The 24843-nt window shown below is 40.8% G+C and overlaps 1 protein-coding gene and 1 non-coding gene across 5 annotated transcripts in view; one reads left to right on the forward strand and one right to left on the reverse strand.

Annotated features, from left to right (window-relative positions):
• The window catches only part of nf1a (neurofibromin 1a), a 261091-nt gene that overhangs the window by 43161 nt on the left and 193087 nt on the right, over positions 1–24843 (reverse strand). For all 4 annotated transcript variants that reach the window (XM_061826400.1, XM_061826398.1, XM_061826399.1 and 1 more), the window contains 10 exons: positions 20757–21189; positions 20305–20645; positions 17549–17751; positions 16869–17062; positions 16605–16745; positions 8200–8479; positions 7864–8078; positions 7722–7783; positions 4498–4639; positions 4290–4391 (listed from right to left, as the gene is read on the reverse strand). In XM_061826400.1, the coding sequence (XP_061682384.1) occupies positions 4290–4391; positions 4498–4639; positions 7722–7783; positions 7864–8078; positions 8200–8479; positions 16605–16745; positions 16869–17062; positions 17549–17751; positions 20305–20645; positions 20757–21189 (2113 nt within the window). The remainder of the gene's footprint in view (positions 1–4289; positions 4392–4497; positions 4640–7721; positions 7784–7863; positions 8079–8199; positions 8480–16604; positions 16746–16868; positions 17063–17548; positions 17752–20304; positions 20646–20756; positions 21190–24843) is intronic.
• Positions 14081–14153, forward strand: trnat-ggu (transfer RNA threonine (anticodon GGU)). Its single transcript has one exon. It is a non-coding gene; the product is annotated as a tRNA-Thr (tRNA).

The following is a 24843-nucleotide window of genomic DNA, read 5'->3' on the forward strand; positions in this document are numbered from 1 at the left end:
ATCGACAGACAGATTGGTGTAGCGAAATCATCCTGGACTTCCGGAAGTGCGCATTGACACGGTCCCACTGTTCATAAATGGGGAGTGTGTGGAGAGGGTCCACTCCCTCAAATTTTTTGGAGTCTACATCACTCACTTGGACTGTCAATGCCACTGAGGTGGTGAAAAAGGCCCAGCAGCGACTCCACTTCCTGAGTGCGCTCAGGAAGAACAACTTGGAAGGTAAGCTACTGCAGGCCTTCTACAGAACCACCGTAGAAAGCATCCTCACATACTGCATCACACTGTGGTATGCTGGATGCACAGCAGCAGCAGGGAAGGTCTGCAAAGAGTGGTCAACAGTGCCCAGAAGATCACTGGCTGCTCTCTGCCCTGCCTCGAGGACATTGCCAACTCCTGCTATCACAGCGGAGCCACTAATATTGTAAAGGACTCTTCACATCTTGGTCATCACCTGTTTAACCAGTTGCCCTCTGGCAGGCGGTGCGGGTCCCACAACACACGGACAACCAGATTCAAGGACAGCTTTTTCCCCAGAGCAATCAACTCCTTGAACTCAAACCACTGAAATAACAGTCCTGTAATGGAATATTAAGCAACGGCACTTTTGTGCATTTATTTATTTTAGCCGTAACTGTGCCTTGATATTTTATCTATTGTTTTTTACCCAAGATATTCTTCGATTTTTATTCTATTTTATTGCACCTTGTGGAGAAGCACTCATAATTTTGTTGTATGCACTGCATGTAATGACAAAGGCTTTTGATTGACTGGTGAGATACAGCTGCAAAAGTATTTGAACACCTAGGAAAACCATTGTTAATATTTGGTACAGTAGCCTTTGTTTGCAATTACAGAGGTCAAACGTTTTGTGTAGTTGCTCACCAGGTTTCCACACACTGCAGGAGGGACTTTGGACCACTCCTCCACAGAGATCTTCTCTTGATCAGACATGTTTCTAGGCTGCCGCTGAGAAACACGGAGTTTCAGCTTCCTCCAAAGATTTTCTATTGGGTTTAGGTTTGGAGACTGGCTTGGCCACGCCAGAACATTGATATGCTTCTCACGGAGCCACTCCCCTGGTTTTCCTGGCTGTGTGCTTCGGGTCATTGTTGTGTTGAAAGACCCAGCCACGACCCATCTTCAATGCTTTGACTGAGGGAAAGAGGTTTTACCCCAAAATCTCACAATACATGGCCACGGTCATAATACAGTGCAATCCCATTTGCAGGAAAAACACTCCCAAAGCATAATGCTACCACCCCCATGCTTCACAGTCGGGATACACATAACAGTATACAGAAAAACAGATTCTAACTACAATTGCAACTGGATACACAAATGTCTTCTACTGATGTCTGTTTCAGCACCCCTACTCGAGCTCCTTGAGCCTATCCAGTGCCTCCTCTATTTGTTGCTGCAGAGGTGCCAAAGTGGCTCTCTTGTCCTTTGTTCTGCCTCTGAGTGCATTGGCCTCGGTGATAAACCTCAGATTCCTCTTTTCTTCTGCCTCCTCACACAGCCTGTCAGCCTTCTCAATAAGCGTTGATATGTCAGTCTCTATTCTGGCTTTTTTGGCTTTGAGCCAGTGGAGATGAAAAGTGGGCAGCGATGCCAAATGTAGCCAGGTACGAAGTCTTCCTTTCCCCACAGTGGTAGTTTTTAGCAATGTCACTGTCTGGAAACATGACTGGAAACACTTTGGAATTATTTTCACAAGATTTGTTACTGTAATGGCTGCAGATCACTTTTAAAGTCCACATGATCTCTGCCTTTAACGAGTCCGTCTTCGCGTATTGAACTACGTTCATAAAGCCTGACTTCCGGCTGGTTGAAGTCGATGGCTGGACAACTGTAGGTGCGCATTAGGGATCGCAACGGGTTACAAATAACCGGTTACAACCAGTTTTCGGTTTCTTAAAACCGAAACCGTAATCGGACTTTCGAAATCGGTTAAAATTTCCAATCATTTCTTCTGGTTCCGGTACTCCACACTGCGCTATTTTTTCAACATCATTTCCACTTTTTTCAAGTTTCGCTGTTAGAGTAAAGTTGGACTCAAAAGAACATTCAGTTAAATCAAAGAAAGAAACATGGCATCGAGGAAACGCTCCAAAGTATGGGAGTAAACTTGTTTTATTGGCAGACATCAAAACACGACTCGCATAACGGGGGGAACTCCGGAAGAGCAACAACAAAAACAGTCCGTGCGGAACCCCGCACCCCAACTCGAGGTCCCGCGGGTGAATTATGTAAACACCACTATGGTACCGTTTTTTTGCTACAGCTGTTCGGTTAAAACCGGTTATGAAAGTAAGCGTTTTTTTGCGATCCCGAGTGCACATGCACTGCTAGCACCACTGCTTGAAGTTGATGCTTCACTATCTTGATATTTTTGAAACAGATTCATACAAACGGAAGATGAGAGAGTCATTGCCAAATCAGCGTCTCTGTTTTTCCGGTGCGACTCCAGTGCTTTGACGCCCATCTTTTCAAGCTGGTAACTCTGCTTGCACAGATGGCAGTAAAACATGTGCCGATCTTTTGGATCTCGACGAACCCAGCTCCCAAACTCCTTACTTTCAACCCAAGCTTCTTGAAAAATGCACCTCCCCGTGATTCAAGTTGGATCGATGAAAGAACTATGCTACGTCGTAACGAAGACGAAGTGAAATGCCTACTCACGGAAACGAACAATGGAATATCGACGACAAGATGGCGACTCGTTGTCAACACGGTGACTTCCGTTGACATTTTCCGGCTGATTTGGACGCCAGACGGATCGTTTTTTTTTTTTTTTTTAATAAAAGTTTAATTTATTTTTTCGAGAGAATTTTGGCGGTAGAGGTCCTCCTTTTGATTTTATTTTGATTTATTCCTTTTTAGGGGCTTGACAGGTTTTTGCGGATTTTAAGGACTTTTAGGAGCCCCGAAATGCACTTTCGAAAATTTAGGGGTTTTTAGGGACTTTTAGGGCCGCGTGCGAACCCTGTTAGTGTACTATCAACAGTCACCTTGGAAACGGTGGTCCCAGCTCTTTTCAGGTTGTTGACCAAGTCCTGTCGTGTAGTCCTGGTCTGATTCCTCACCTTTCTAAGGATCATTGATACCCCACAAGGTGATATCTTGCATGGGGATCCACTCCGATTGAGATTGACCATCATGTTTAGCTTCTTCCATTTTCGAATGATTGCTCCAACAGTGGACCTTTTTTCACCAAGATGCTTGGCAATTTCTCCATCGCCCTTTCCAGCCGTGTGGAGCTGTACAATTTTGTCTCTGGTGTCTTTGGACAGCTCTTTGGTCTTGCCCACGTTACAAGTTTGAGCCTTACTGATTGTATGGGGTGGACAGGTGTCTTTATCCAGCTAATGACCTCACACAGATGCATCTGATTCAGGATAAAACATGGAGTGGAGGTGGACTTTTAAAGGCGGACTAAGAGGTCTTTGAGGGTCAGAATTCAAGCTGATAAGACAGGTGTTCAAATACTTATTTGCAGCTGTATCACACAAATAAATCGTTACGAAAGCATACATTGTGATTTCTGGATTTTTATTTTTAGATTATCTCTCTCACAGTGGACATGCACCTACGATGAAAATTTCAGACCCCTCCATGATTTGCAAGTGGGAGAACTTGCAATACAGCAGGGTCTTCAAATACTAATTTTCTTCACTGTATATAATGCACTGTGAGAGATAAAATCACAGGAATTAACATCAGTCATGAAGTTCCATGTTGTTGCCTGGCTGTTGACATGGGGAACATTATCCTCATAATAAAAGATCTCGGTTATACACATTTCTGGCAAAAACACAATTGTGCTCACTGGAACAATGCATACTCTATGAACACTATCCATATCCTCTTCAAGTGTAAAATACTTAAGCTTGTTCGACTTCCTGTCAGTATATGTGCTGACAAACAACTGTTTACATGGGTACAAACAAGGATGAGAAGCTGTCTGTTTAAAAAATGAAAAATAGTGCATCACTACCCACTGCTGGCGATTTTCTGTAGAAAACAAATAAAACCCATCATGAAAAATACAGTGAAGTTTCATCAGACTCTTCTTTGGCCAATCTCATGAAGAAACATAGAAAAACATTATTTCAATGCCTAATGTTGAGTTAAATCTTAAAATATAGAACCCTTAAACATGAATTTACAACAGACTCCGCCAAACATGAATTAAAAAAAAAAAAAAAATGGGGTTTACAGAAAAATGGTTGGAAATCACTGTTGGAAAATAACACGTAAGATTATGAAGTGACGACATGCCATACCTTACTGAGTAAAGGCTGCAGTTTGGTAAGTGCGATGACAGTTGCTTCTATTAATACTTGGCTGTTGTAATTGTCAGGCCCCTTCAGACAGCTCTCAAGACCCTAAAGGATGTGAAAAATCCAGAATCAATAGGAGGCCTTAGAACCTGTTATTTGAGCTCAAACCCAAATAATACTGATCCAGTAACAAGTCAGTATTTTTTCTTACCCGGTCTATGCTGAGAAGAGGGCTGGCCTTGCTGAGGATTCGGATTATCTGCTTGATTTGACCATGGCTGACCCGCTTACTGATGCAACCAAACACCACAAGGGCTCTGGGCTGGAGAGATGGGTTGTACTGGAATGCAAACCTGGTCAAACCCAAATTAGCATTAGACAATATCCACAATCACGGCTACAATATACAAAGTAATAAAGAAAAATTTCCTCTAACTTTATTTACTACGATAAGTAGAGATGAAAGTGGACTTTCGTGAAAATTCCTGAAAATACAAATGCGAGCAACAAGGGGGATCCGGGGCCATGCCCCCCCACCCTGTGAAATTTTTGAAAAAAAAAAAATGGATGGCTGCGGTGCATTCTGGTGATATCTGTTAACAAAATTCAGACAAAACTTGAAAGTAAAATTTCCAAGTCCTGACCAAAAAAAAAAAAATGGGCAGAAGTTCCCCGAGGGCCAAGCCCAGAATTTTTTTGCCCCCCATCCCCCTATGCTTAAAATATCCCATCTTATCTCAAGACAAATGAATTAAGTGACCTATTCAGTAAAAAGATATCTAAAATTGTCGTTTCTCCCACATTATACATATTATAGTATAGATATAGAATATACACGAAAATATATCCCAGAATTTCTACACCGTACAGCAAAACATGTTAAAGAAGTTGATCTGTATTAATTACTATTAACGTTTGAGTCTCAAACTTCTTACGTCGTGCTGTACTCATACACTCGACCACATTGCTCACTATCTTAGATATAGATCTAGTAATAATAATAGTATAATCAGTTGCCTTTAATATATACACACACACACACACACACACACACACGCAGTCACTCACATTTGAAAAATTTACGGGTGTGGTCAGTCATGCTCGCAGATAAAGTTGCGGGTGTGATTAGGAATGGCCTTAAAATAACTTACTGGATTAATATAACATAACTGTAAATTAAAAATAAAATGAACAAATACATAACTAAAATAGAAAACTAAAATTTAAAACTCAGAAAAGATACTTTCCAATTTCAATTGATATTAGTAGATGATATAAAACTATTTAAAATTTTTCATCAATAAAAATTCTTGATCTGACAAACCATCTGAAGAAAAGTTAAATGCACTGGCCTGTCAAGGAATAAACACGAACAGTCTATACTCGCATTGTTTTGAAATTTTAGTTCAACATAATCGGCGTTTGTGGCAGCATTGTAACAAACATTCCTGTCGGCAATCCTGACGTATTGTTGTGGGGGTACCACGCATTGCGGGACTGCCGTAAATAGGAGGCCGGCTTGCTAGAACACGCCTTTATGTTGATGCGCTCAATGTATTGACCACACCTGAATCACGCGATGAGGTGAACGATAGCCTTATGCATCTTTTTTTTGGGCACGCCGTCACACTGCCTCGCGATCGACGCAATGAGAACCCCTGGTGTAACTGAATTTTCTTTTACATGGCTCATGATGTTGATGACTTTCGACGTAAATGCGCCCTCATTACGAGAAGCTGTTCTGAACATATGCTTTCGTACATGCTCCGTACATGCTCAGTACGGTTAACTTGCATTTCCTGTTTCCGGGTGAATGCCGGTTGTGAATCCCCTGATACAAGCTGTTCGGTCCCTGTATGACCGCTGTCAGAGTTTGGTCCGCATTGCCAGCAATAAGTCGGACTCATTTCCAGTGAGCATTGGACTCCACCGAGGCTGCCCCTTTTCACCAATTTTGTTCATAATTTTTATTGACAGAATTTCTAGGCGCAGCCGAGGCATAGAGGGTGTCCAAATTGGTGGGCTTAGCATCGCATCTCTGCTCTTTGCGGATGATGTGGTTCTGTTGGCTTCATCAGACCGTGATCTCCAGCTCTCACTGGAGCGATTCGCAGCAGAGTGTGAAGCGGCTGGCATGAGGAGAAAGCACCTCCAAATCTGAGCCTCTGGTTCTCAGTCAAAAAAGGGTGGCGTGCCCTCTTCAGGTCGGGGATGAGCCCCTTCCCCAAGTGGAGGAATTCAAGTATCTTGGGGTCTTGTTCACGAGTGATGGAAGAATGGAGCGGGAGATCGACAGACGGATCGGTGCAGCTTCTGCAGTGATGTGGACTTTGTATCGGTCTGTTGTGATAAAAAGGGGGCTAAGTCGAAAGGCGGAGATCTCAATTTACCAGTCAATCTACATTCCTACCCTCAGCTATGGGCACGAGCTGTAGGTCATGACCGTAAGAACAAGATCCTGCATACAAGCGGCCGAAATGAGTTTCCTCCGCAGGGTGTCTGGGCTCTCTCTTAGAGATAGGGTGAGAAGCTCGGTCATCTGGGAGGGACTCAGTGTCGAGTCGCTACTTCTCCGCATTGAGAGGAGCCAGATGAGGTGGCTGGGGCAAAAGAGAACCAGAGGACGACTCAGGACACACTGGAGAGACTATGTCTCTTGGCTGGCTTGGGAACACCTCAGGATCCCTCTGGAAGAGCTGGAAGAAGTGGCTGGGGAAAGGGAAGTCTGGGTATCCCTGCTGAAGCTACTTCCCCCGTGACCGGACGCAGAAAAGTGGTAGATAAGGGATGGATGGATGGAAGAAGGCAACATACACATGCCCCTGCAGGTCGGGGGATTGGGGGGGAGAAGACGGGACGGGGTTTCTAGCATACATCCATCTCTAGAAGATGGTGGGCCTTGTTTGGTGGGGGAGTTTGGCTGGTAGCCAGCAGTGGCTGGCAGGCCTGCCCCTCCTCCCAGCTCTGAGGACCCAGGTTGAAATCCAACCTTCTCTGTGAGGAATTTGCATGTTCTCCCTCTGCCTGCATGGGGTTTCTCTGGGTACTTTGATTTCCTGCCACATCCCAAAAACATGCATGGCCATAAATTTCTAATCTATAGAAGTTTAACTTTTTGAATAGAACTATGGAAATAAATGTTTCCATGATATTCCATTTTTTAAAGGATCCGTATGCACCCAAGGATTGGCTGTTGACCAGTTCAGGGTGCACCCTGCCTCTGGCCCAAGTCATCTGGAATAGGCAAGAAGAAGTAATAATAATAATAATAATAATAATAATAATAGTGATAATCGGTACAGCAGATGAATGAATAAACCTTCAAAAACCTACTTACAGAACAAAAATTCCTAGTAGGTTAAATTATACTGGGTTTATTACTTTTTGACTGCCCCTGATTAGAACAATAATATTAATAAGAGACAATGTCCATACTTCTGTGCAAGCTCTGTCCACTGATCCAACCACTTACAGGCTGGGATGTCTCTCATACAAGCCTGAAAAAAATATGCAAAACACATGAAATAGCAATGTAATAAAAAAAATGTATCAAGACAATCTTTCTAAAATGACTGACCTCCATGATTTCTAATAAGGCCTCTGTGACAGTCTCGAGGGAGGAAAGAGCAAAAGTCTCTCTTTCGTATGATCCTGGGGAGAAGGAGCGGTCTCTGTAGCTGGAGCGAAAGGCAATAACAGCTGCTGACTTGACTTTGCTGATCCCAAAGAGCAGGTAAAACTTGGGCAAGGAGAACTCTGTCAGGCTTAAACGCAGAACTTGTTTTGTCTCTTCTGAAATAATTAATAAATATTTGTTTTTGGAATTTTTTTCCCCATAAAATGTAAGTCTTTTTTTTACATAAATAGTCAAATTAACATTGTCTATGCCAAAATGACAAGGTTAAGTTCTTACCACTGAAGTTGAGTTGTGAGCAAGTGCAGAGGGAATGAATGATGTTGATAACTAAGCCATGAGTAGAGGCCCTGAGGGACAGTGGCCCAGTGGCTACAAGCAGGGTTACAACATGGAAAAGGTATGGCAGATGGGCAGCAACGTCCAAAGAGTTGTTGAACGAAAGCATGAGCATATAGCGTGCCAAAATGGCAATGTCATCCCACATAAGGTGCTGCTCCAGTGTTGGTGTTGGTGACAAGCAGGTCTTGTCGATGATCTTACACATTCGACCGATAACCTGCGACAGAGACAACAAAGATTGTGATTCAATCACCCCTTTGTCAAAATAATTTTGTTCTTCTAGAATTACTGGAAAACAACCGCAGTGAACCCATTGTAAGAGAAAACATTTAGTTACAAAATAGTATTGCACAGGCGGATTTTCTTTGAGGACAATATGTGCACAAGTATTTGCAACATAAAAAAAACTTACAAAAAAGCTAACAATTACACTTTCAAATTATTAGACAACGTAATTGTCATCTTTTTTTAATCAAAAGTTGTATTTATTTTTATTCAATAAAAGGCACTTTTCTTTAACAAAAGTATCTTTTCTGCCTGTATCTCATTGTATGATTTCAGAATTATCTATCAGAGTTGGAGTTTAATGGTGTACAGTGGAACCGCGATAAAACGGACCATCACAATTCTCTCCAAAAACAGTTTCCATAAGTCACTACTGTTTACAAACTCTTTGTTCCTGAATTGGCCATTGTTGTCTACTTGCGCTGCGGCCCGATGCAGACAGAGAATGGGATTGAGGTATTTCCAGGTCACAGATACGCTATTTCTGGTATTTATTTACAGTATTTATTATGGATGGTGTGATTGTGTGACTTGTCTGTCTCCATGTGCCCTGTGATTGGCTGGCAACCAGTTCAGGGTGTACCCCACCTCCTGCCCGTTGACAGCTGGGATAGGCTCCAGCCCTCTCATGACCCTTGTGAGGAAAAGTGGCAAAGAAAATGGATAGATGGATGAGACCTTTGTACTGGACATTTTAGTCCCCCCCCCCCAAAAAAAAAAAAAAAAAAAAAAAAATTAAATAAATAAATAAATCACTATATAATCATTTTGTACTGCACAGTAACATGGGTGCATATGGCCTAAAGAAAGTACTTCAATGAAAGAGAGGATTGGCTATCAGCAAAAGGTGACGTGAAAGGGACTTCCACTTCTCGTCGTTGTTGTACAATATTTTCCACAACCTTATGCAGCAGAATATACTGGCATCCTTGGTCTTTTGTTTTTTTGGTGTCCACACAGATGGAATGCTGTGATGACTATGACCTCACTATCATAGCGATGCCTTCGGCATGGAGCTCAAAACAAGCATGCCAAATCTACCGATACCAATCTTGGAAGGAAACAAGTGCAACGAACAAAGTCCACACTTCTTACGAAGGATAAAAAGAGCATTACAAAAAAAATTCCCAAGGATTTATAGCTTCTCACCAATTACCTGCTGTAAAATACATGAAGCAGAAATGGTACCAATAATAGGGAATGACTCGCTTTGTCTTTTATTGGCTAAGATATTTTTGTTTGATCTCGATCACGAACAGTCAGGCTTTGACGGAAAAGAAAAAACAGCCACAGAGTCCACACTTCAGGTATATCTTTTCAAGGACCTACAGCTGCCCAACATGGTCCCTGACATAAAATACACCAAATTCAGCACTGAACGATGCCACCTAAAAACACAGTAACGATATGGAATTTAAAGGGAATGGAAGGACCACAATGCACCTTTTTGCTAATATTATACAGTTTTTTATGGTGAATATGAATCTTTAATCCGTTTTGAAGAAAACATTTGTATTTTTTGATTATATGCAACAAATTATAGCACATATCTGTATCTATATATTTTTTTTCAACAATTATTTCCATCCATCCTTTTTGTTCTCTGGGTCGGGTCGCGGGGGAAGTAGCTTTAGCAGTGATAGCCAGACTTCCCTTTCCAACCAAACCAAGGTCCCCGTCTTTGGCCACCGCCCAACTCATATCGCGTTCGACCCATATGGCCCCTTTCACAGGTAGTGAGCCCATGGGAAGGGGGACACGTTACCCTTTTGGGCTGTGCCCGGCCGAGCCCCATGGGTGCAGGCCCGATCACCAGGTGCTCGCCTTTGAGCCCCACTTCCAGGGCTGCCTTCAGACGGGGGCCCCTGTGACCCGTGTCCGGGCAAGGGAAACCAAGATCCAACATTTTTACTCCTCATAGGGGTTTTAGAGTCGTACTTTGTCTGACCCCTCACCTAGGACCTTTTTGACATGGGTGACCCTACCAGGGGCATGAAGCCCCAGACAACTTAGCTCCTAGGATCATCGAGACATACACACCCCTCCACCACATTAAGGTGACAGCTCGGTGGTCAACAACAATTATATTAACGAACAAAAAAAAAAGAGCTCAACAAAAATGATCGTACCCTTAACTTTTTGTTCCACAACCTTTTGATGCAATCATTCCAATCGAATTTTTTGGGGGGGACTTTCAATGAGACTTCCGCACCTCTGTGCAGGTATTCTGACCCACTTTTCACGAATTGCTCCAGCTTTGTGAGCTTTGAAGGGGGCTTTTTCCAAAGGTTTCAGCTCCTTCCACAGATGTACAATAGGGTTTAGATCAGTGCTGATACGAGGCCACCTCAGAATAGCCCAATGTTTACCCTTAACTATTATTGGGTGTTTTAAGATGTATGTTTTGGGTCATCAGGCTTTCTCACACTGGGAAACACATTTCTCCCTACAATACCTTGATAGTCTTGGGAATTCATTGTATCCTCCAAAAATTAAAGAGACCCTATGCCAGATGCAAAAAAAAAAAAAAAAAAAAAAAGCATCAGAAAAAAGCCTCCACCATGTTTCACAGTAGAGACAGAGTTCTTTTGTCGTATTCATTTTTGTGTCTGTGAACAGAGAGCTGATTTGCATTGGCACATTCTTCTCGCTCTCGTACAGTGTAGATATTTTTTCCCCCTTGCTCTGCTTTCTTTGCTTAGGTTGAATTTTTTTCTTACAGATACGCTTGTTTTTCTTCAAAAAAAAATTAGAAGCAGTAACTCCTGGATACCTTTAAACCTGTGGGACTAACATGGACTGCTGCATAGGATGTCAATCCTGGAAACGAAAATCCATCATCTTGAAAACTATGTGGATGTACAGTTGAAGCTAGATGTTTACATATACTGTGCAAAAGCATGCAAAAGGTTTATACAACAGATACATACCCGGATTAAGTGAAATCCATGGAGTAGAAATGTACATTTTTTTTTAGTTTTCAGGATGTTTTTATCATTTACAGTGGATGTTTTTTTTTTTTAACAACTTTTTAATTTACAGTATTTTTTGTTTTTTTTTTCTTATGTTTTATGGCCGTTAACCCTCTAAGCACATACTTTATAAAATTTTTTAGTAAGGCATGAACATTTTCTCATTTATCTTGTTTAAACATTCTCAAAGATTAAGCGTTCATAGTTTAAAAAAAAGAGGACACTAATCTAGAATGAAACCGGAGATCAAAACCTGTTTGATGCCAAAATATTTGAGAAGTAAATATCTAAACGTCACTCCATCCATTTTCCTCCCCTTTACCCAGGATAAGAGTAAGATAAAAGAAAAACATTATTTTTTAGAAAAAAAATATTTTAATGATTAATCTAGGATGTTGGACACTAAAGTAATTATTATTAGTTTTTCCCCCTGGTGTGGTTCTGCTGTAGCGTTTTTTTCCCGCTGAAGCACATTGTTGCAGTTGTGTGCTTGCGAGTGGAAAAGCTATGGGGCGGTGTTGCTGCTCTTTTTTTCTTCTGGAAGAGAATATTGTCAACAACAGACATGCCAGCTTCGGTTATGTTTGAGAACTGAAGCCACAACGAAACGCTGCAGGGCCAGCTCGCCGCCACTGCTACGCAGGGTGGAAGGTCGCGCCGCCATGGAATTTACAATAATTAGATCAAATCTACTTGTTTTGATTCAAGATTTGTACTGCTTTCCAAAAGTCTGCAGCCTTTGTCAACATGTTCAATGACTACATCTATTACATTTGAAAGCACATAATGCTATTCTTTATGTAATGGACACATGTGCATCATATGCTGTACGGTGTCACATTGGTACACCTCTACTTACGAAATTAATTTGGTCCGGAAGTCATTTTGTAACAATTTTTCATCAGGAGAAGCGCGTTTTACATGTAAATAGGTTAATCCGTTCCAAACCCATCCCCCACGTAAAAAATAAGCATTCAAAGTACATAATGTAAAGAATAATAAAAATTAGGTTCATTTACCTTTGGCATTGGGCGACCATGCCAAGAAAAGGGTGAGTGACAAGCAAAAGGCATTGTCGGGTACAAAGTGGGAGGCAAAGGTTTGACAGGTGAGAGAAAACATATGTATTTGTATGCATGCACACAACTTAATTCCACAAAGGTTTCTTGATGACCATGGTGAAGAAAGATGAATAATTGTTCAAAAACACAAACAAAATTGTAATTTTCCAATATGCACTAGTTTGCGACAGCGCTAGCATGATACGGTGGCAGTCGAGTGTCCAAGGAAAATGAAAAGCATCATAGACAGCCAAGACGTCCCTCATATCCAATGGGATGCAAGGAAGATGCTACATCAATAGTCAATGGGAGAGCAGCTCTATTGCGCCACACAAAGCAAGATACAGGATGTTTACGTTCGGTAGAATTTGGGGGCTGCGAATCCAGCGCCTATTTTCGCCCCTTTTGTATCCTGAATTTTCCTTTGCAACTAGAGACAATATTTTCCCAAGGAGGCATTTAGTAACCTGAAATTTTCATTACTAGAGATCTTCGTAAGTAGAAATGGAGCCATAATTTCAAGCTGACGTGGAACGGGAAATCTCCCAGGATGTTTTTTTTCTTACCAACTAAAGAAATTGTGTGGCATGACTGTGTTTAAAATGGATTTCTTCATGTTGCAGTTTTAAGTGTCAAGACAACACGTCTTTGTTGCGACTTCAAACAAATTTGACTTAACTTATTGCTTTAATGTCGGACGTTTTTTTTCTCCTCCCCTTAGGACTGAGCATCTGTACACAACCTTTTTTATTTTTTTTGCCGCGATCGCCAAGCCTGTGGTACAAGTGGTCCAAATAAAGTAGAAGTACAAACTTAGTGAGGATAAAACTGAATAAATCAAACCATTTTCTCCAGTTATCACTGCAAGACTAGCTCTTTTTAATATCAGGTCACTGCGTAATTCATGTTAATTCATGTTGATTAGTGACATCATTACAACCTATGATCTGAACTTTTTTCTCGTAAAAAAAAATGTGGTTTACGAAGTGTATCTGTAACAGAGTTAAATGAGGCAACACCAGGAAATTATATATATCTTTAAAAAAAATTTTTTTTTTTTTTTACAAATGTCAAATAGGGAGAAAAGGCGGTGGTACTCTGTTACTTTTAGGTCAGGGGTGCCCAGACTTGTTTACCCCAAGAGCTACTTTTCAAGCAGCCACCCTCTTGCAAGCTACTGACTGGGGGTGGGCGCATTGGAGAAAGCAAAAGAGAGACCGCAAATAGGAGGCCAGCTTGCTAGAACGCGCTTTTGTGCGTGCGATAAACGTATCTACCACACCTGGATCAAGAGACGAGATTGATGATAGGCTGATGTCTTTTTTTTTTTTTTTAAGATGTATGTTTTGGGTCATCAGGCTTTCTCACACTGGGAAACACATTTCTCCCTACAATACCTTGATAGTCTTGGGAATTCATTGTATCCTCCAAAAATTATTATTAAATTATTATGAAAAAAGTTATACATATACATTTCGATACGATATTCGATGTCTGACAGGCCCCGTAGCTCAGTGGTTAGAGCACTGGTTTGGTAAACCAGAGGTTGTGGGTTCGTATCCCACTGGGGCCTCCACTCCCTGAGAAGGGTTGCGTCAGGAAGGGCATCCGGCGTAAAAACTGTGCCAAACATATATATGCGTTCATCTGAGATGACACGCTGTGGCGACCCCGAAAGGGACAAGCCGAAAGAAACACACACACACACATTCGATGTCTGACAGTACGTTACACATTTATATATATTACGGTAATGTGCGCCCCTAACCTGAGCTCTCTGACCTCCTCGGGGAGCTTCACGTTTTACGATCGTCAGCGTAGCATATTTGTTGCTACTGCCCTTGAGTTTTTTTCCGACTTAAACTAAGACAAAAAATGTCGACTATGACTAGTTATGGAGCTGCTTTTACAAGAAATGTGTCATTGCTGATGCGAGGAACCCGGAAGCAGCCTGGCAGTCCAAATCAATAAGAGCCCTATGGCTTCAGGTGGTTGTCAAAACAACGCAAACTCAAATTGCGTAGTACGAGCATAATAAGCACATAGAAAAAAAAAAAAAAAAAAGAGAGCGCACACAATTGAAAGGCTCGCTTTTTTTTTTTATGTGCCCATTACGCTTGTTTCTACCTAGTTTGAGCTCACGCTGTTTTGATAGCCACTAGACACAGTAGGAAAGCTGATTGTAGCCGAATGGAGGGCAAGAGGCTGCGCTTCTGAACCAAAACTCTTGGGATTCAAAACATATTTCCTCACAAACACCATTGATGGGACAGAGAATGACACGCTGTGGGCGCAAGATGGGAGGCACCAGAAGTGGACAAAGTCATCAATGATGAGTTTCACAGTGATGCACCAAAGGTAGCTACGATGGATATTTTTCAGATTGGAGATGAGTCAGATGCTTCTTTTGAAGTCTTGGCCAAGGGTGTGTAATGTAGAGGATACAGTTAAACAGTGTTAGTTTATTTAACACAGTAATATGTGTTATCAACAGTATTAATAAAATGTTATGCCATCATTGAGCATTTATATTTGAGTTGGTTGACGGATTCAGGGACCAGGAGAAGCGTGTCCTGTGGCCTGTCCCGAGTTATATATTATCGCTACATCAGCACATGCACAATGATTATTATTAATGATTGTTGTACAGAGTTTTTGAAAAACAATACAAGTACAAACCTAACACAATATAAATAGATAATTTCTAATATTTTGAGCATATAGGTAGCAGCAAATTGGTGGTGCGCATTGTACATTGGTAGAAGGGTTTGCTGATTTTTTTTAGGTCAACTTTGGGTGTGTGCATTATACTTCAGGACGCATTATACTCGAGAAATTATGGTACATAGGTGTATGTGCCCTCCTAACAATAGCCATAAGTTGTTTCCTTATTTATATGTTGTGAAAGATGCCATGTGGCGATATTTAAGTTAACCTAATAAATAATGACAAATACTATAAAATCTCTATCTGCACTCCCAAGCATCGAGTCTTTGTATAATTTATAAAATTGCAACGGGGTGGTATTAAGGGGCGGATTGGGCCATTTAATTCCCCACACTGAAGTCCCAGGATCCGAACGTACTGCCTGCCAATGCTGTTATGCATGGTCTGATTAAAGTTAAATATGACTCAATTTCAAAAGTTTGAAGAGAGAAATATCCACTGTGTTTGTTAAATAAAAGAGCAACCCAGAGATAACATTGCTCTGAAGTTTCAAAAGATGTTGAAAATGAAAATGAAATACATTTTTGTAGGATGAGTTCAGATGTAACACTGACTGCTCTGATGAAATGATCAAAACAATGACGCTCATTCACTGTAGTGCTGGTGTTTGCAATAATAGGAGCCAGGATCTGGGTTTACTATTGTGTCTGTCTGAGTGTTGTTTCTCTCTATGAGTAGCAACCCGAACTGGGATACAAAAGCAACTGAGTTGAGATTGTTGCAGTATGGCTGGAGTCACGATGAAGATGGATTTTTTTCTTCATGTCGTATGTATCTTAATATTTAAAGAAATTTTTGTATAACAAAGCAATTATTTCCATTTGTCCCATGTTAAATGCTCTGACATTTCGATGACTTGAAAAATATTTAGGTAAATAACATTTGGTTCCTTTGATTATCTTGACTAAACTCATTTTAGAATACTTCTATGCAAGTTCTCAGTTATCTTATATCCTATTTGAAAATGTAATCAAAGCTAAATTAACCTTTTGGTTTGTTGAAAATGTTTCACCTATGATCCAAAACACTTCCTCAGTCTATGTACTAAAGAAATGACAGAAGAAATAAAGTTGCTTGTGACTGAATTTTTGTGGCTGATCATTTTACATTTGTCAGCAATATTTTGTCAGAGTTTAACTAGTTAACAGTTACCTAGCAGTGACTATGGACTGGGGGGCATGCGGATCAAGGGACAAACCACATACAAACCCAGAAGAGTTTCACAATTTTTCCAAGTTCCTGGACCAAAAACAAGTATCATCATCACACAACAAAACACAAAATGGTATAGCCTCACCTTACTGGAGACTAATTTGACATTTCCTGAGGCCAAAGCTACTGCAGTGTCAGCCATGACCTCAGCCTTGATAGAGCCCAGGCCTCCTGTGGCACTGGTCTTTATAAAGCTGTCCAACACCACATCCAACAAATCTGTTATCTAAATAAATTATGAAAGCATTTCAAGTTAAATTCAAAACAAATTCTTCATTGAAGTACAAATCAGATATACACTTTAATTAAATGGGTAATTATTTCCACAGGTCATGGGTGTGGTAGTTACCTGACCCAAGCTACCCCAGATCTTAGCTTGAATAGACGGATACATTTGCTTTTCATTGATGGTCATGGTTATGAGCTTGTCTAAAATCGCAGTGACACGCTGCCGCTTGGCATCATCATTGTGCTTACAAAAGCGAACAAGGTTTTGCAGCCAGGGTGTCATGTACTCAAGACAAAGATGCTTCAGCTCTATACCTGCAGAAAAAAAAAAAAAAAACATTTGTGCTGCTCTTTTATGAATGGTAATGTTATGGGATACTCAGACTGTGTAACCAGATAAACTAAAAAACAACTACTCAACCCATATCCTGCAATTTGAGAGTTGCTAAATGGGCAGGGGGTTACAGTAATAAAGGAAATTATGTTGGTGCAGAGCTTGATAATCGACCCACCGAGGACAAACTCACCTAGGACGCCAAGGTGACACCTAAGACTAACCCTATCCTTGGTAGAGGTAATTTTGTCTACCTACTCTACACTTCTAAGCCACTGCAAAACTGCAAACCTTCATCCATTCTCCATTATATACTATCAACATACTGTATCGATGCAGTTCAGTCACATTCCATCTCTCTCTCTCTCTCTCTCTCTCTCTCTCTCTCCTCTCTCTCTCTCTCTCTCCTCTCTCTCTCTCTCTCTCTCTCTCTCTCTCTCCATCTCTCATGTGGAGCGGCTTCTTACTGGATTTGCTGAAGCCAGAGATGCACTCCTCCAGAAACTCTAGTGTCAGATGGGGTTCATTAGCAGCTAGTGTCTTACTGATAGACACGATGAAAAGAGTGTTGTTAGCTGGAATGCAGAGGCCTGATGTCTCCAACAACTGGCCTTCTATCTTTAGGTTGAAAGTGCAAGTCAAAGCACACAACAGATTGTAAGCTGCAGATCTGAGAAAAAAAATGGACGTGAAATTGGTTGTAAAATTTCAAAACGATTGAAAAAACAAATTACGTTAATGGGCTTCTTGACGACATGACATTTAAGTGCAAGCTAAAATAAATTATTAAAGCAACACTTTCGATTTTCAGCCCCATACACTGGATAAATAAACTATATACAGTGAAGAAAACAAGTATTTGAACATCCTGCTACATTGCAAGTTCTCCCACTTAGAAATCATGAAGTGGTCTGAAATTTTCATCGTAGGTGCATGTCCCCTGTGAGAGAGATAATCTAAAAAGAAAAATCCAGAAATCACAATGTATGATTTTTTTAACGATTTATTTGCGATACAGCTGCAAATAAGTATTTGAACACCTGTCTATCAGCTAGAATTCTGACCCTCGAAGACCTGTTAGTCTGCCTTTAAGAGTCCACCTCCACTCCAGGTATTATCTTGAATCAGATGTACCTGCGTGGGGTCGTTTGGAATAGCTGCATAGAGACATGTGTCCACTCTATAAAATCAGTAAGACTTAAACTTGTAACATGGCCAAGACCAAAGAGCTGTCCAAAGACACCAAAGACAAAATTGTACAACTCCACACGGCTGGAAAGGGACACAGAGAAATTGCCAAGCAGCTAGGTGAAAAAAGGTCCACTGTTGGAGCAATCATTAGAAAATGGAAGAAGCTAAACATGACGGTCAATCTCAGTCTGAGTGGAGGCCCATGCAAGATATCACCTCGTGGGGTCTCAATAATCCTTAGAAAGGTGAGGAATCAGGACAGGACTTGGTCAATAACATGAAAAGAGCTGGGACCACAATTTCCAAGGTGACTGTTGCTAATACACTAAGACGTCATGGTTTGAAATCATGCATGGCACGGAAGGTTCCCCCGCTTAAATCTGCACGTCAAGGCCCGGCTTAAGTTGGCCAATGACCATTTGGATGTTAAAGAGGAGTCATGGGAGAAGGATTTGTGGTCAGATGAGACGAAAATGTAACTTTTAATTCCACTAACCGTGTCTGGAGGAAGATGAATGTTGAGTTCCACCCAAGAACACCATCCCGATTGTGAAGCATGGGGGTGGTAGCATCATGCTTGGGGGTGTTTTTCTGCACATGGGACATGACAACTGCATTGTATTAAGGAGAGGATGACCACAGCCATGTATTGTGAAATTTTGGGGAACAACCCCTTTCCCTAAGTCAAAACTTTGAAGATAGGTCATGGCTGGGTCTTTCAACATGATGATGACCCGAAGCGTACAGCCGGGGAAAACCAAGGAGTGGCGGCGTAAGAAACATATCAAGGTTCTGGCATGGCGTAGCCAGTCTCCAGACCTAAACCCAATAGAAAATCTTTGGAGGGAGCTGAAACTGTGTTTCTCTGTGACAGCCCAGAAACCTGTCTAATCTAGAGAAGATCTGTGTGGAGGAGTGGGCCAAAATCGCTCCTCCAGTGTGTGCAAACCTGATGAACAACAACAGGAGACGTTTGACCTCTGTAATTGCAAACAAATGTTACTTTAACAAATATTAACATTGGTTTTCTCAGGCGTTCAAATACTAATCTGCAGCTGTATCACACAAAAAATCTTAAAAAAAAAAAAAAAAAATCATACATTGTGACTTCTGGATTTTTCTTTTTACATTATCTCTCTCACAGTGGACATGCACTTACGATGACAATTTCAGACCCCTCCATGATTTCTAAGTGGGAGAACTTGCAATATAGCAGGGTATTCAAATACTTATTTTCTTCAATGTAGACAAGTTTGGATACCCTTGAATGTTCTCGGTCAACCCTGTACTGTGCAAATTAAACTTAAAATTGTGTTAAAATGAGACTAATGAGACAATCGCTACATTATTTGTTAAGCTGTTGGTCAAGGGAATACTATATTCTCCCATTTGTGTCCAAGTCTTTTTTTATGAGTCTGTGCTCGCGCACATTTCATCTGTGTGCATTCTCCCATGTAGACTTCTTACACTCACCCCATGTAAACTGAAAATGTATGCAGACACACCAAAGAAGGAGATTAACTGACAGCTAAGCCTGGCAACAAAACATTCTATTTAAATATCCGACATACATCAAGCATGATTTAAATTTGGAAATGTCTTACACAGCAGAAGTGTAGTTGGCCAGTCAGGGAATGTGGACCACTACTCTGCCTATAATTACACTTTGAAGTACAGCATTTTCTTAAAAAATAATTTTGAAATGAAGACAATAAAAGTAATTTAGTCGGAATAATGTGCTTAAGACTCAGGGCATGTTTGGTCGTCCATCTAAAAATGGGTGCAGCTGTAGTGGTTTTTTTTTTTTTTTTTTTTTTTTTTTTTTTAAATATGGGAGAACATGGCTTACACTGTTCATGTACACAAAAGCAGTAATTATATCGTACGAATTTTGAAAATTATACATGATATAATATATGTAATGTAAAAAAAATTATATTAATTTATTCAATTTCTGGTTTTCAAGTTTGGAAAGATAGAGTTGATATTTTAAAGCTGCTGAATAGAATTAGAATTAGTCTGTACAACTAACCTGAGACTCGGGTCAGAACTGCCCAGGTTGAGCAGAGCAATATTTAACAGTGTGCCGGGAACATCTTTGGGTCGGATCTTGGTGTGCTGAGGGATTGAGTCGGGCTGTGACAGCTCCCATCGTGTTCGTATATGGATAATAGACTGAACAATTGCATCACATTCCTGATGCATGAAAGTAAGTGGTGTGCCCTGGTTGGCCATGGTGAGTGTGAACTGGCTCTCATCTACCAGACATATCTCCTCAATTTCTGAAGCATAGTAGACATCGTTGAGGAAGACGGGCTGCCCAAGGACACGTGTTCGTTCAGCTGAGGTCACCTGCACCGCTGTTGAGCCGACCTGAAAGGGAACAAAATATGTTTGACAAAATCTAGTTTGCTCGTGTTAGTAATGAAGTTAACAATAGTGCTAGTGTTCATGCAGTAAAAATTACCAATGATAAAACTTCACCTTTATTGAGACCTTTGTATCTTTGTGAGCCAGTTTGAGGGCATTATGGAACACTTTAAGATCTTCCTCCAGAGTTAGCGTGGCAGCAGGTAATTTCTGTTGGTCAGGTTCAATCTGTTCAGCCATCTTAGCTGGAGAGTCGATGAACTGGAGACGCTTACTACCCTTTAAACCAGTCAGTAGCCTTTCATGGTATTTAGTGTACTCTCTCACCCAAGTATTGCAATTGTAAACATAGACAGCAGCTACATTTTCATAAGCAAAACCGGGAAAGACCACAAACCACTTGGACAAAAAATCAGTCTTGAAGCGGTTGCTTGGGCCTACATGAGTTAAGTCCACAACAATCTCATAAGGTTTCGCATAATAAGGCTTCAGGGTGAGGAGTACATGGTAGATGAGCAGGTCTCCATTTATCTGTCCAGTTTTGAATCTAAAGGAATGACATAAAAACAGCCATTAACATTTTTTTGTTGTAGATGATTTTGATCAGTGTTGATATAGTACAAATATGAAGAAAATAACATAGTTGGAATACCCCCCAAAAATTGTCTTTTTTCCATTGGCAGATTTGTGTTCCAAAAACAAGGTGTCAAAATAACTACATAATTTAAAGGCCCAGGAAATTGGCTCATTGCCTTTTGAGAGGACATCAGTAGAAATTGTGCGACTCCCCCAAGATCTCACCCTCTAAGGAAGTATTTGCCACATGATTAATCCATTTGCAATAGTTCAAAATAATCAACTTGAGGAGATGCAATTAAATTTATTTGTGTCATTCTTCAACTTTCTCTAATGTGCAGAACAGAATGGAAAGGACGAGAGGTCTCTGGGTGTTTGTCATACTGTTAGTACGTCACATCATGGCAGATGATTCTGTTCCAACTAGGAAGTCCAACCAAACCACAAATGATCAAATATACTATTTCGAGGAGGACAACAACAGCATACGGGCAGACTGGTTGACAATGAGATGGGTCTGATTGCGGTAGGTTCAGGAGGTGGTCTGATTATTTGCCTATTGATTGCCATTGTGGTGCTGGCATTCCAAGTCTGCCACATTTGGCGCCAAGTTTATGCTCCACAAGCCTCCCACTCCAATATGTACTTGGTGAGTAGCACAGAATACTGGGGTACTAACCCACTTGAGATTGGAGGACTGGTTGGGCCATGTGATACTAGTGTCATTGAGGAGGAGGTGAGAGCAGACAGCACAATACAAGAAGAGAACAAAGCTGTAATGCACAGGGAAGGCAAGTGCAGAAAGTGAACATGGGGGAAAAGCTTTTGATGCTGGGGTGAGTGATGCACAGATGCTCAGCTCAAGCTCAAAAGACTGAGCTTGATGTTTCAAGTGACTTGGGTAGACTGCAGCAGCCTGAAGTCCATTCAGTGAAGCAGAACTTTAACAAGATGTGGTTATTTTAATAAATCAGGACGATCAAAAGGAAAACTGCCTCATACGACCAGGCAATGAAGCCATCAAAACTACTTTGGTACACGCAGGAAGCAATAAAATATATTTTTTTTTTGCTAGGAAAAAAAAAACATTGATGGGATAGGTGCTACGGAAAGGTCTGTGACATATCAGCATTTGTTACCCCAGGGAGCCCATAGCTTGTTTGAGTTAGACAGTAAAAGAAGAGAATACTGTGGACCAATATTCCCTCTAATTTTATATGTCTGAGCACACAGCCCCTGAGCAGTCCCTTTGACCACTTCGAGCAACATCAGACGTGTGTCATCCATTGAAGTTTGTCTTTGTGAATCAGATTACAGCATTTACATTCCAATCACAACACTTTTTGCAACCTTACAATGAAAATGTCAACAAACGTTCTTTTAACTACATTCCAATTTTATTATTTTTTTTTAAATTCACAATAATGTCTGTTTTTCTTGGTGTAAAACTGAATTATTGTTTGCACAATTTTTTTTGCAGTGACATGGTGACAGCTGAATGATGCTCCCAAACTGTTTTATGGTGAACATTATTCTGCTGGCTCTATTTAAAATACAGAACTAGCTTTTTGTGCACTGTATTGTCTGTAATTTCATCCTTGTGAGAATGTGCTAAGGCGTTATTTTAATATTACAAGCCAGCTCATCCTGCACTATTTGACTGAATTAATCCAAATGCATAACTTTTGCTATATAAGCTTTTTGGTATACTTGGGAACTTTGCCCTGCTATTGTGAATTTGTTAAAAAGAAAGTAGAGAACCCTTCTTGTTGATGGCTAGGAGAAGACTGTTGATGAGAATTTTAACTTTCCCTGGGTTTGATTTGTTTACCAGTGTCAGCTCTCTCTCTGTCTCTCTCTCTCTGTCTCTCTCTCTCTCTCTCTCTCTCTCTCTCTCTCTCTCTCTCTCTCAATCTCCCCTAACAAAATACCGATTCCGATCCCCCATCTTACATCTGCGTACAATTCTTACTGGTCTCAGATGACTTGTGCCGAATGTAACGAATGATGTAGTCCAACTTCAATTCTGTCCAAAAATTTAATTCCAAAAATTCTCTTGCTATTTTGGGTCTGCAACACATTTTTCTGGTGAGACCATTTTCACTCGAAAAAGAGAGTATCTCATGCAGTTTCACCGCATTTTCTTCTATTTGCACCTACTCCTGACGGACATTGCATCTTAAATTTATTTTTTTAATAGAGCAATTATAATTGCGGGTTTAAATAAGCAGCATGTCTGGTTTGTCTGTGCTCAATGTTCCTTTGCTAACTAAACACTGGTGGTCGGCAGTGCATAAGGACATTGTCATGGTCAACAACATTGACGTGCTGAGCAAATATGTATGTGAATTGGACGGATGTAGCATCCAGTCACCCCTCACTCATTCAATCCCATTGCAAAAAGGCACAAACAGAATAGCTGTATGTCATACTTTCAATTCAGGTTGTATTTTACTTTTTTGTGTGCAATGCAGAATGACTGTGTGCAAAGACCACATCAGTAGTGTGCACGAACATTGGTGAGAAGAGTGCAGTGGACCTCTGCATCATCAGGGATTCACCTATTGGCAATTTGTTTTTCAATTGCTTTTCATTTATTGGTTAATACACACAAACACACAGTGCGCCATTGCCCATTCAGAGTTCACCTTTTGCAGCCCCACATATCGGATTTTGCCCCCCAACCCCATAATATACCGTATTTTCATGACCATAAGGTGCACTTAGAAGTCTTAATTCTCTCCTAAAGAAACAGGGCATCTATTAATGCGGTGCGCCTTATGTGCACATTGAGTTCCAAAATCTGTAAGTATTCTGTGACAATGAAGTACACCTAAATACACTGGTTATTTCGTTAGGATGTATATTAGCATGCATTTTAGCGTGTATGTAAGCTACCATATGATGGTGTTTCCAAGGCCATGAGGAACAATTGGAATTTTGCCTTTGTAAGTAGCTTAAATTGCCCCCCCAACACTGACAACCAAAAAGGGAAATTATCCACATTAAAGTTGCTTTATATTCATGCATTTTTTTAATTGTTTAAATACAGGGTGTACATGTTTTTACAAAAATACAACTTTTTTTTCAGCTTGTCCCCTTAAAATGGGAATTTACTTCTTGGAGGTTGTGATCGGATTCCTATGGAAAAAATGTTTGAGGTTGAACAAATTGACTTTGAATACTTCACAAGAATGAATTATGTTCTAACTCCGAGGTTGCAATACATTCACATGCGCTATCAGCTGGCAACCAGTTCAAGGAAGATAGCTCTGATAGGCCAGCACACCGGCAACACAGGGTGGGAATAAGGGGTTCAGAAAATGAAAGAATGAATGAATGAATGAATGAAAAACAAAGCGTAAGTCGAGATTGAAGATACATTTCTTCATCAAGCCACTGCCATCTTGTCATTGTACTACTTTCTATGGTTAACCCGTGTTGTCAACACTCCTGGAAAATATTCCGCCCGTAGTCTGGAATTTTACTTTCAATACTTAGACTCAATGCCTGGAGACGAGTTCAGGGTGTAGTCCGCCTTATCCAGGATAGGCTTCAGCACTCCCATGACACTTATGAGCATAAGTGGCTTGGAAAATGGACATGGACATACACTCATTTGTGG

The sequence above is a fragment of the Syngnathoides biaculeatus genome, chromosome 8 (genome assembly GCF_019802595.1).
Source record: "Syngnathoides biaculeatus isolate LvHL_M chromosome 8, ASM1980259v1, whole genome shotgun sequence".
Lineage (NCBI taxonomy): Eukaryota > Metazoa > Chordata > Actinopteri > Syngnathiformes > Syngnathidae > Syngnathoides > Syngnathoides biaculeatus.